The sequence below is a fragment of the Callionymus lyra genome, chromosome 2 (assembly GCF_982586985.1).
Source record: "Callionymus lyra chromosome 2, fCalLyr1.hap1.1, whole genome shotgun sequence".
In the NCBI taxonomy this organism is placed as follows: domain Eukaryota; kingdom Metazoa; phylum Chordata; class Actinopteri; order Syngnathiformes; family Callionymidae; genus Callionymus; species Callionymus lyra.
In genome coordinates, this window is record NC_141819.1 from 25319710 (window position 1) to 25332160 (window position 12451).

A 12451-nucleotide genomic window follows, 5' to 3' on the forward strand; every position below is an offset into this window, starting at 1 on the left:
GTCAGCCGACATCATAAGGTCATTGGACACCTTCAGTAAAGCTGTCTCCGTAGAGTGATGTTTACGGAAGCCAGACTGAAACTTCTCATGGATGTCGCTCTGATCCAGGAACAAAGACAGCTGCTCAGACACCACCTTCTCCTAGATCTTGGACAAGAAAGGGAGCTTAGAAATAGGCCTGAAATTACAGAGGTCAGTCGGGTCTAAGCCTGGCTTTTTGAGCAGAGGCTCTACAATGGCATGTTTAAATGCATTTGGAAAAAACCCTGTGGAAAGGGAGAGGTTCACCATATTGGTAACCCAGGGGCCAATTACATCAAATACTTTGATAAAAAGCCTACAAGGAAGGACTTCATCTGAGCAAGAGGAGGGTTTCATCTTGTTCATTAGTGCCGAAATATCACCCAAAGATACAGCAGTGAAGGAAGACCAAGAGGAGGAGAAGGGCTCAGAGACAGTAGGGGTTCCAAACAAAGGGGGAGAGATTTTCTCTTTGATCAATTTAATTTTGTCAATGAAAAATCTCAACAATGCATTGCTGTCAGCTTCACAGAAGACGGTGTGATTTGTAAGGAGCAGGAGACACGAGAGAATGAATTGTGTCAAACAACACTTTGGGGTTTTTTTTATTTGCTGCTACCAGTTTTCTGATCTGTTTTCAGATCTAGCAGTTTCCACAATCTCATTGTAAGAAGACATTAGATCCCTGAGGTGAAGTTTGTGCACCTCAAGTTTAGTGGACTTCTGAGACGCTCAGGCTTTGGCTCAGTGGATGTTCTCTGCCTTGTGTGTTTGTGAATATTATTGTGTTCTAAACTTCTTCCATTGTTTCCTGAATGACTCAAAGTGCAGTTTGTTTTTGCCAGGTATTCAGTACACCAAGTATGGATGCAGGAGGAAAAGCGACAGCCGCCTGGTCCATAGGAACTTCTGTGAAAGCAGCAAAAAACCCAAACCCGTCCGAAAACGCTGCAACGTCCAGGAGTGCAGTCAGCCCATGTGAGTACAGGAAGCGGGCGGTGGACTCTTCGCTTTCACATCCTGTCTCCCTGCTCTCAGATGGACGGTGGAAGAGTGGAGTCCCTGCAGCAAGACGTGCGGCAAGTTGGGCTTCCAGACCCGGCTGGTCCAGTGCATGCAGGCTCTGCACAACGGCACCAACAGACCCGTCCACAGCAAGCACTGCGTCGAGGACCGACCCGAGCCCAGACGGACTTGCAACCAAACGGCATGTCCGCCCCAGTGGAGGACCGGAGCCTGGTCGCAGGTGAGCCTGAAACTGCTTGTGTAGAGCAGGGGTGTCAAACTGGTCCAGAAAAGGGCCAGGGTGGTGGTGTAGAGGGACCCCCAAGAGGATTTGCTATCAATGAGTTGAATACTTTCAGTGCTCGGTGACGTGTGGCGAAGGCATCCAGCAGAGACAGGTCGTCTGCAAAACTAGCGACAATGCGGTGGGAGAATGTGACGGCGAGAAACCGGAGACCATCATCATCTGCAGATTAACTCAGTGTCTCGGTGAGATACACAGGCACCAACACCCACACACCTTCCTGGACTACAGTGTGCACCATATTAAATCTTGATTCAATTAACTATTTCTTGAAGGTTGTTTTTATGTTGAAATACTTTCTTCAGTCCTTTCAACCTTTCATTTCTATTTTTTTTGTTATCAATTTTTCAATTAAATCAAACATCAAAGATGTAAGAGTAGCCTTGTTACGAGGAAAACTGGTGAGACTTGAACATGTGACATGTGTTTCATGTGATAATGGGAAGAGACCTCGAGCAGACCCTGTAAACTGATGTTGGACTCATCAGTCATCAGTGTCTGTTTGTACAAAACTCTCTTTTCATTGAAATATTTACATTAGAAAATGTGCTTAAGCCTCGCCCACTGAAAACACTTTCTGGAGATGAACTCTTGTTTACCGTAACCACGCTCACTCTGTTGTGATTGGTCAAACATTTAGGCTTATCACTGCAAGTCACCAATCCCGGGAAGTCTCCACCTCAAAGGGACTTGTTGCATAAACAAAGCGGGGTCTGATTACAGCTGGATGGAGGAGGAGTGAAGCCATTATTACGTCATAATGGACTCCGCTTTGGTAACCTCTCATTCGTCGAGATTTCAGACGGAGGAGAACTTTTTAAAGTAATAAGTTCAAAACATGGTCATGATGAGAGACTTACTGCATCTTGGGTAAAGACTTTGAAACATGTGAGTCGGGAGAGTTGGTTTTACATTAGTTGACTTCCAAATATTTTTAGGGGCAAAAATGACAAAATCTTAAAATAAAAAGAGTCACATTCAAAGAACATTAATTAATAATATAAATAAATACAAAATAAAATGTTTGGTTTCTACATGGTCTTTGACCTCATGAGGGCATGAAACAGTTTCTATTAGATGCTGTTTAAGCTTCAGTCAAAGCTCAGAGTCGATGCAGTCGGAAACATTTTTCTTATGTTTGGTCTCCAGGTGAGTCGGTGTCTCCGGGCGATGACGCGGCGAACAACTCGACAATGGCAGACACATCAGGCCATCAAAGGGTTTCGGAGAATCCCCTAATCAGACTCTCATCAAGTAAGTCAATAAACAATTTGTCCAGGTTGACAGAAAAGCCTGGCGCTCATGCTCTCCGTGATGCCACCTCAACAGACGAGCCCTGCCTGGGAGATAAATCGATCTTCTGTCAAATGGAGGTTCTGGCTCGTTATTGTTCCATCCCTGGATACAACAAGCTGTGCTGCGAGTCCTGCAATAAGAAGGAGAACCTGGCCACTCAATACCCGGACCTCCTCCAGACCCCCGTGCCGGAGCACCAGGCCTTCGCTTCTACTGTTCTCTCCCTGTTCAGCAGCAGCAGCAGAAGTAGCAGCAGCAGCAGCAGCAGCAGCAGCAGCAGCAGCATCAGTGCGCGACTCCCAGCACAAACCACTAGAACCAGCGGCAGACGACCTCACCTCCCCACACAGCCACCGACATGGGCTGCTGTCTCGGCGTCTTCAGGGCCCACCCCTCGCTCCTCGGACCCTGGACCCGCTCTACCTCCGGCGCCCACACCTCGGGAGAACACGGCAAACAGCACTTTAACCCCCACCACAGCAAAAACTAAAAGGGATGATTCAGGATCCGAGAGGGACTCCGCTCACAAAAAGTCCACTGAGAAATGATGAACATTCAACAATTCTTTTTTTTAATTTCTTTTCTTTCTTTTTTTTCTTTTTTTTTTTACAAAGATTGTTGTAAACTGACCAGACTGAAGATGGTTACCTCATCAAACTGCAGAAACTAAGAAAACAAAGGTGCTGTAAAAGAAGACAAAATGTGAGGACTGCGTTCACGGAGGTCTACGTGTCATTGGTTCATATAATATTGATATTCTTTCACACAAACAATAATAACCTGTAGGCTTTAGACAGATGGACTTATAACGTTGCCTTTGAAATGTAGCTAAGGAAAAAACAAATCCAGCCAATAGAATTGAGCTCTCTGTTTCCGGCGCTTCTCTCATTGAAGCGTTAAAATACTGAAGTTTTGTTTTAAAGGCACTAACAGACGCAGGAAGCAGATCTTGATGAGAGTTTGTATCAGTGAGAACAGAAACGACGCTACAGTGGATTCAATTCAATATAATATTCATTATAATGTCGAATTAAGTTTCCTCTTGTTTAAGATAACACGACCCATGATTTATGTTACTTCTGTGGGTTTTTTATGATTTTATTATTCTTTTGTTGGCTACAACAGGAAGAGCAAGATTCCAGCTCCACAGACAAACACTGCTTAAGAAAACCTCTCTCTCCGACACCTGAAGAGTAGCTCCTAGGGTTTGACAACACAGTAAATGCTGAATTATTATTGTGCTGTTTGCATAAAAAGCTTTTTTATCGGTCAAAATGAACTTACACATCCACAAAATTCAGGTTTCAAAACGTGAAAAGCCCCCTAGCTTTGATGTGTGTCAAAGTGTGCTTTGACTGAGCTTCTTTGTTCTTGACCCACGCTCTCTGAGAATGAGAAGCATTTATATTGTATGAACCAATGACGTAGGATCATTATTCCGACTCTATGTACAGCCTGTGTTTATGTTCCAAGTGCATTAGAACTACTATTGAACTATTGTGAACATGAGCAGTCATGAGCCCATAACAAAATCCAGTCTTCGATATTCAAATCCGAAATTCCATCTTATTGCCCTGTAACGCTGAATTAATCATCAATGTTGGAAAACATTCATCCTTATTATACTTTCCCTCGGCGGTGTTTAAATGTTTATTAATTCCAATTAAAAATCTGTAACTCAACTAGACACTAGTTCAAAATGTATATTTTTTTTAAATTTACAATGTCATATTATTATTAAAACCCTCAATTAAATCATGAAAAAGTACATCATTTAATATTTACTTTGTAATATTGGCATTAAATAAATACATTTTCTGAGTAAACATGAAGGTAAAAAAAAAAAAGGTTGGTGTTTCTCTTGTTTTCCAACATTGATAATAATTGATTTCAATATGCTTGAAATGTTTAAGATTTTATTGAGCTTCCACTCTGGCACGGGAACATCTTGAAGGGTCCATCACCCCTTTTCTTTTTTTTTTTTTCAGGAGGAAGAAAACTTTGGTGCTCTTAGCAGATAATGTTTCAACTTGACTTGAGCAACTAAAAGCCCTCACATGTGACTTCCAGACAAATAAGAGAGTTTCAAAAAGTACTGATTTTGTTTTCTGGTAAAAAAAATAAATAAATAAAATGAAAATGTAAATAGTGTAAATGTCACATTATGATAAGAAAAATGGAAAACCAAGGTGGTGAGACGCCATTTTTACAGTTTATGACATCATGTGTATTGTATAGTTGTGTATATACGTGTGAGTGTGTATGAGTGAGTGGAAGCTTTTAACTGTTAATATTTATTGAGTTTTTAAAGTGGTACGAGAAAAAAAAGTAAAACATGTTTTAACATTATTGCGGTGTCTTGTTTCTTTTTTCCTCTAGGGGGCGACTCACGGTGATTTGTATGGGATGTATAACCCAAAGTATTTCAAATATACTTTCGATTACTTTATATATTGTTACTATTTATACGACGGGCTGAATGAATGATACACTTGCTGTAGAATATTTTAAAAAAAATTCTGCTTAAAGATAGTAAAAATATCTTTAACCATGTTTTAGTTTAAAAAAAATAAAATTAGAGTTATACACAAACATAAAATATGCGACGAATTAAAACAAAAAGGAAACGAGAAAAAAAATACCAATTACCCTTTTAATTTTAATGTCCAAAAAAGGCCTAAAAAGGCGTTGGTTTGGCACTTGATGCTGTGTTCGAGTCACCTTCACGTCCATGTTGAGGAGCCAAGTGAGGCGGCTTCTTCCCGGCTCTTCCTTCAGAGGCCGGATGAGGATACAAGTGTTGGCCCTTTTAGAAGAGACAAGATTGATTATATTCATGCAACAGCCGAAGGTGGAAATTACTGAAACTAACATATCGTGAAATATTAGTTTTTTGTTAAATGTCTCTTTGGAAATACTTTCAGCTCTGTCAGTTCTTGAGTCCCATCCTTGCTGCTGCTGTTAACTCAGCTAAAGCGTCAAAATCCTATTTTATAATCCATTTATATAAAATTGTCAGTTAAATAAAGAAAATGAATAACAAATAAAATATGCTGCTAATATTATGATCCTATCCAGTTTTGTTCGTAAAATGCTTTTTTTTTTCCAATGTGTAAAATGTTTTCTGTAAATTGTCTAAACTTTTTTTTAAATCGTGCAAGTCGTGTTGGACCTCCTCCATCAAAAATAATTAATATTTTCTGTGTAGTTGCTGACATCCATCGTCTCTGTTCCTTATCTTTTAATTTTAATGTCCAAAAAAGGTCTAAAATTACTTGAACATACATGTGGAAACATTAACTTAAAACAGTGATTAGTTAAGTGTAATTATACATTAAAAAAGGTTGAAATAAATTGATTCTGTTGCTTATTTTGTGTGTTGTTATATTTTACTGCCACCAAAAAAAATATATATGTTGTGTTGAAAATAAAAGTTTCTAAAATCAAGTTCATTATTGTTCTTATAATATATTATTCTACATTTTTAGCACTACAAAGTCTAGATAAGGGCTTTTAATGCTGGCGTTATAGATTTGAGGCTCCATCCTTTGCCAATGATCACCAAAAATACCTTTGTATGTAGTTTTTAGGATCAACCAATCACAGCTTTGGAATGATGAGTCATACCAAGCATCAGGGGTCCACTCACCTCCTCACTGAATGCATTTGGGACTTTAGCTTCACTTCATTTTCATGTATTTCAAGAAATAAAGGATTAATATACACAGCTTGTCTTTCCTTTGAATGGTGCTTGAGAACAAGATGTGAGACGAAACACAAAGAACTCTCATGTTATTGAAAATCTTTATAGGTGTTTTGAATCATCAACGTAGTTCTTCTGCTGTAGGAATCCGAAATGAATTATTTGGTCACAGAAACTTTAATTCCTATCTGTTCCTCGTCGCTCCTCATCCGTGGATGAAGTCGTTCACTGGGTTCTTAAGTCACAAAGAAAAGTGCCAGACTGTGGTCGAGTCCTGTCAGCCCAGGCTGGTCGTCCAGGACAGTCGTCTTCGCAAGTGTCTGATGAAGTCCAGCTGTGCCCTCGGGAGCGTTTGATTGACGATGGACTTCGGCAGCCAGCCCTGGCAGGAGACTCAGTTTACAGTCAAGATCTTGTTCATAACATAATTTCAACAACACACACTTGTTCTTGAAGTCTGAGTCTCATCTCGAAGACGCTGGTGAATAACCAGCTCGTTGCAGCTACTGTATTAACTGGTCTTATTTACACTGAGTGTTGCGTTCACTGCCACTGTCAACCTTGTAATATTTTTTCAATTTATTTCTCAAATCATATGCATGAAAGAAACAAACTACATCGAGTGACCGTGAAATGAAAGTCGTGTATTCACGAGTCAAGTCATTCATCCGTATAGCAGCTGCTAATAGAGTCTTCACGCTCGCTTTCATAAGACTCGAGTCGTGCGTTGGTTTGGCACTTGATGCTGCGTTCGAGTCACCTTCACGTCCATGTTGAGGAGCCAAGTGAGACGGCTTCTTCCCGGCTCTTCCTTCAGAGGCCGGATGAGGATACAAGTGGGACCGTCCTCGGCCCTTTTAGAAGAGACAAGATTGATTATATTCATGCAACAGCCGAAGGTGGAAATGACTGAAACTAACATATCGTGAAATATTATTTTTTTGTTAAATGTCTCTGTGGAAATACTTTCAGCTCTGTTCAGTTCTCAAGTCCCGTCCCTGCTACTGCTGTTAACTCAGCTCAAGCGTCAAAATCCCATTTTATAGTCCATTTATTTTAAATTGTCAGTTAAATAAAGAAAATGAATAACAAATACAATATTTTAAAGTATAAATGAGACTGCTAATATTATGATCTTATCCAGTTTTGTTCCTTAAATGCTTTTTTTTCTCCGATGTGTAAAATGTTTTCTGTAAATTGTCTGAACTTTAATTAAATCGTGCAAGTCGTGTTGGACCTCCTCCATCAAAAATAATTAATATTTTCTGTGTAGTTGCTGACATCCATCGTCTCTGTTCCTTATCTTAAACACTGACATCTTTATAGGTAACCATAGCAACTGTTACAGGACAGATTAATCCGACACAATGATTATATCCTATATATCATACCATAAGTATGACATGAAACGTCATGTATACAGTAGTTATTGTCATTTGATATTTGAGAGAAATGAGATCATCAGGAGCAGTCCATCTATAAAGCAGTCAAGTGAAGACTTGATTACAGGTTTAGTTCACACTTGACTGACGCGGGTCGTCGCTGCGAGTCCGGTGTGACGTAGAGCCTCACCTCACATAACCGTCCTGAGGTGGACACGACTCCAGCCAGGTGGCAGCACCTCCCAGATAGATGCAGGCGTCGGTTCTCCTGCTGTGTCTGACGCTCAGAAAATCCCTCTGTCCGATGAGGTTCCCCGCCATCTGCGACGACACCTCGTGAGTGACCAGGGTCTCGGGTCCGACACGACGAAGGACCTTCAATGGAGAGAAGGGGGAAGTCAGAGGTGAGGTCCAGGACGAGAGTCTAGTGGCTCACTTTGATTCTGTGAATGTTGGGGTTCCACTGCTGCATCTCCTCCACTCGGACGAACAGCAGCTCATGGATCTCCTCCATGCTGGCGTCCAGGACCACGTCCAGCCGGAACACCTTCCTGGCCTCCGGCGTCACCTTGCTGCTGATCAAGTCCCCGTTGCTCTACATTCAGAGGAACACGTCGTCATCCCGAGAACATCCGAACCAGTGTCGACCGCACCTCTGAGATCTCCACCGTCCATCCCTCGGAGTTCTCCAGCATCTCCACGGCCTCCCTCATCGCCTCGCGGCCCTGCTGCTCCAACCGATCACGTTCTCTTCCGACCGCCTCCAGAACGCTTCCTGTGGATTGTGTTTGTCAGTCAACACTTAGCAGTGATGGCTGGTGTGCAGATGCTGTTAACAAGCTGCAGGACTTTAGGACAGAATATCGATGAGATGAAAGCCTTGTTTCTTACAGAAATGTTTAGTAACAATATATATATATATATATATATATATATACAGTATATCAATATATTTAAAAAATTGTTGTAACTAGCTCCCCTCACTTACTGTTGTTTATTTATTTATCGTGACTTCCTTTATTATTATTATTATCTTCCTTATATTATCATTATTTGTATTGTTATTATATTGTTGTGTTATTATTATTTTCATGTATTATTTAGGATAACTAATGTGAAAACCCAACTCTCCTGACTCACTCACATGTTTCAAATGTTGAAGTCTTCCTCGCCAAGATGCAGTAAGTCTCTCATCATGACCATGTTTTGAACTTATTACTTTATAAACTTATCCCCCATCTGAAATCTCAGCGAACAAGAGGTTACGAGAGCAGAGTCCTTTAGGATGTAATAATGGCTTCACTCCTCCTCCAGTCAGCTGAAATCGTGCTATGCTTTGTTTATACAACAAGTCCTATGGAGGTGGAGACTTCCGAGATTGATGACACACGGTGACAAACCTTGATGCTGGACCAATAACGGCAGATCTGGGCAAAGTGCCAGCTGGGGACCACATGCGGCCCCTAGACTGTATTCATGCGGTCAGAGAATGATCATGTAAAAATTGTCCTAATAGCTTACAAACAACTGTATTTTGTATTTATTATTAATTTACATTTTAACGAAACACTTTTGACTTTCTTCCTTCATCTTTTTTACTTGCTTGTATATATTAATCCCTTAAAACATGTTGTTGAATAAATGTAAATAAAAAACTCTCATATTTCATTTGATATTAAAGAAAGAAAATGTAGCTTGTTGAGCTAAATAAATATCACAACATCAGACGAATACCTCGAATTCAAACTTTTTTGACCATCTTTCTTTTTGCTGGACGGCCGAGTACAACATTCACAGAATTTAATTTCTTACCTTAATTTAACTTATCTCAACTCCTGTCTGTATTATGTGACTAACAGGAAAACATGGAATGCCTAAAAGCTCTTTTATTGTCAGTACAATGTCATAACTTGTGATGTACTCAGTTATTATCAAGAAAACATTGAAAATGACTAGATATCAGTTCTTAAATTAAACTCATTATTATCTATATTTATTCTTTTCGTTGTATTTGTACAAACAAATAAACCTTAAATTGAACCAAATCTACAAATCAAATCAAACGTCATTGTAAAAAAAACAAGAGGGAATATATGAGAATGTGGTCATGAATGAGTGAAAATAAGTCGAGCTAATTCCGATTATTCATAATTATAAAAAGTACATTTCCCACCGTGTGTGTCAGCGGAGCTGTGTTGGTGGTGCTGGAGGCTCCTGCTGACCACTGCGACGGCCGTGCGCTGGAGCCCTGCAGGCAACAACTGACACAACAAAGCAGGTGGACGCTTACCTGCCGTGCTCCTCAGGTGTGGGTAGGAGATTCCGCAGCAGAGCTTGACCACAGCGGGCAGCATGGCGTCTGTCCTGAGCAGTGACAGCGGGGAACCAACGCCGCGCTCCAGGTTTTAAACGTCCTGCCAAGGACGAGCATAGATAAGAGCTCGAGAAGAAGATAGCAGCTGGACTGTTTCCCCAAGGTCGAATGGACACAAGAATGACTTCTATGTGTGCATTCCACATGGATGGAAACAATAACACCGGCAAGGAGGTTCTATTGCATAATCACACGTGTGTGACTGTGTGACACAAAAGAAAACACACTCAACATTGATAATAAGTAACACAAACAGATCATAAACAAGCATGAGATAAAATCTGTACTAATAGGATTAAAAAGTACAAACAACAAAATCAATCATCCACTCGACCTCTTTCATTGTCTGCATCCTTGAGGCACATCCAGAGCAGAACTTCTTCACCTCATACCTCATGATGAACAGTAATTCAACAATATACTATCATCTGTTATCCAGTGAAATTTCTTACTTTTAAAAGTCCTTAGAAACAAAATATTTATAGTGTATCAACAAGGCAAATGTTTATCATTCGTTTGTTGAGAGAAAAAAACTGGATTGTGCAAACAATGTGATAATATATTTATTGTGATGTAAGAGCAATACAATCAGATTAAATATACGTTTATAATGGTCGGACTTATTAACCATCATAAATGACTCACAACCTGTTCATTGTGAATATAAACAAACCTTAATATCATGATATTAAAGCATGAATTACTGGTTATTAACAGGAAATAAATAAGTTATTAAAGATTTAACTTTGGTAAAAACTAACTATTCACTAAAGTACCACAGGGGAAGTAAGTAAGTAAGTAAGTAATATTTGTAGAGCGCTTTTCCAGACCAGGGTCACAAAGTGCTTAAACAATCAAAACAATACCCAATAAAATATAAACTTAAAAGATCAAGACAGCACAGAGACAAACACAGGAGTCTCAGAGAATCAGGGAAAAGTCTGCACAATTAAAAATGTCTTAAGATGTTTCTTGAAGGAGTCAGTAGATCATCAAACACAGAGGGAGAGGAAGATCGTTCCAAAGCTTAGGAGCAACAGCCTGGAAGGATTTCTCTCCTCTGGTCCTGAACCGTGTTCAGGAACCATCAGTAGATTCTGATCCACAGACCTCAGAGCCCGAGCTGGGGTGTAAGGCTGGATCAGATCACTGATGGAAGGAGTCTGACCATGAATAGATCTGAAAGTAAGAACCAGAATTTAAAAGTTGATCCTGAAAGAAACTGGTAGCCAGTGAAGAGTTTTAAGGATCAGAGAAATGTGAGTTCTTCTACTAGAGCAGGTCAAAATTCTGGCTGCATAGTTTTGTATTAACTGCAGGCGAGACAGCTCCTTCTTGTTAAGACATGAAAACAAATAGTCTAAACGAATAGACACAAACGCATGGATTACAAGATCCAGATCGTGTTGTGACATACTTTTACTAAGTTTAGAGATTTTTTTCTCAGTTGAAGGAAACAGTTTCTGGTCAGTTTTCTGCAGTGTTGAACTAGAGACATGTCTTTATCAAATACAACACCCAGGTTTTTCAGGTTCAGTTTGACAGACAGACCTAAGTCACCGAAGTACTGACTCAACCCTGGAACCTTATCATCAGGAGCAATCACCAGTGTTTCAGTTTTGTCCACATTTAGCTGTAAAGTGTTTTCACTCAGCCATTGTTTGATTTCTAGCAAACAATTGACTAAGCTGTTCAGCCTCTGGGGCTCAGTTGGATCAAAAGAGCAGTAGAGCTGGATGTCATCAGCAAAAATGTAATTCATTATGACTAATACTTGCTGCTTTTAAGATGCTGTCAATACTTGTAGAGTAGTTTCCACCGGTAGAAAAAGGCTGTTGAGTGTTAAACATGTTTGATCTTAAAACTGTCAAATACTTGTAAATTAAGTATGAATATGATGCCACTTTAGAAGAGCGAACACATTCTCAATTAGAAATACTTAATCTTAGTAATTATGATGATATTGATAGTAGTACATTATTCCTGTAATAGAGGGAGACAGTATTATTAATGGTGAATTACTTCTCTCATGGCGCTTATAAAGGGTAAATACTGTATAGGGAAGTCAGTTTTCACCAAAGTTAATCTTTAATGAATTATTTATTTCCTGTTAACAATCAATAGTTAAGGTGTAGTTCAGAGTGAATACTTTAATATCATGCTATGAAGGGTTGAATATAGTCCCAATACACAAGGTGTAAGAACCTTATGATGGTTTATAAGTGGCTACTTTGCTGGTAATACACATGTGAATAAGTAGTTTATAAATAGTTGTGTAGTGACTATAGGGTTACATTTTATCAGGACGACCAGCGCTCTGGTTATATAAATATTACAATGTAATATTTTAAGAATATACCTCAAAT

At 39.7% G+C, this 12451-nt stretch overlaps 2 protein-coding genes across 2 annotated transcripts in view; one reads left to right on the forward strand and one right to left on the reverse strand.

Moving 5' to 3' along the window:
• Positions 1 to 4935, forward strand: part of adamts14 (ADAM metallopeptidase with thrombospondin type 1 motif, 14) — a 46264-nt gene extending 41329 nt beyond the window's left edge. Inside the window, exons 18-22 of the mRNA XM_087784295.1 lie at positions 867 to 999; positions 1060 to 1267; positions 1386 to 1515; positions 2480 to 2584; positions 2660 to 4935. Coding sequence (XP_087640421.1) covers positions 867 to 999; positions 1060 to 1267; positions 1386 to 1515; positions 2480 to 2584; positions 2660 to 3174 — 1091 coding nt within the window. The 3' untranslated portion in view covers positions 3175 to 4935. The remainder of the gene's footprint in view (positions 1 to 866; positions 1000 to 1059; positions 1268 to 1385; positions 1516 to 2479; positions 2585 to 2659) is intronic.
• Positions 4936 to 6606: 1671 nt separating this feature from the next.
• Positions 6607 to 10065, reverse strand: star2 (steroidogenic acute regulatory protein 2). Its single transcript, XM_087782976.1, has 7 exons — positions 10002 to 10065; positions 9885 to 9959; positions 8365 to 8486; positions 8148 to 8306; positions 7902 to 8086; positions 7090 to 7183; positions 6607 to 6711 (listed from the first exon to the last, which is right to left on the reverse strand). Exons 1-7 carry the CDS (start codon positions 10063 to 10065, stop codon positions 6607 to 6609), a joined length of 804 nt encoding a protein of 267 aa, XP_087639102.1.
• Positions 10066 to 12451: the final 2386 nt, after the last annotated feature.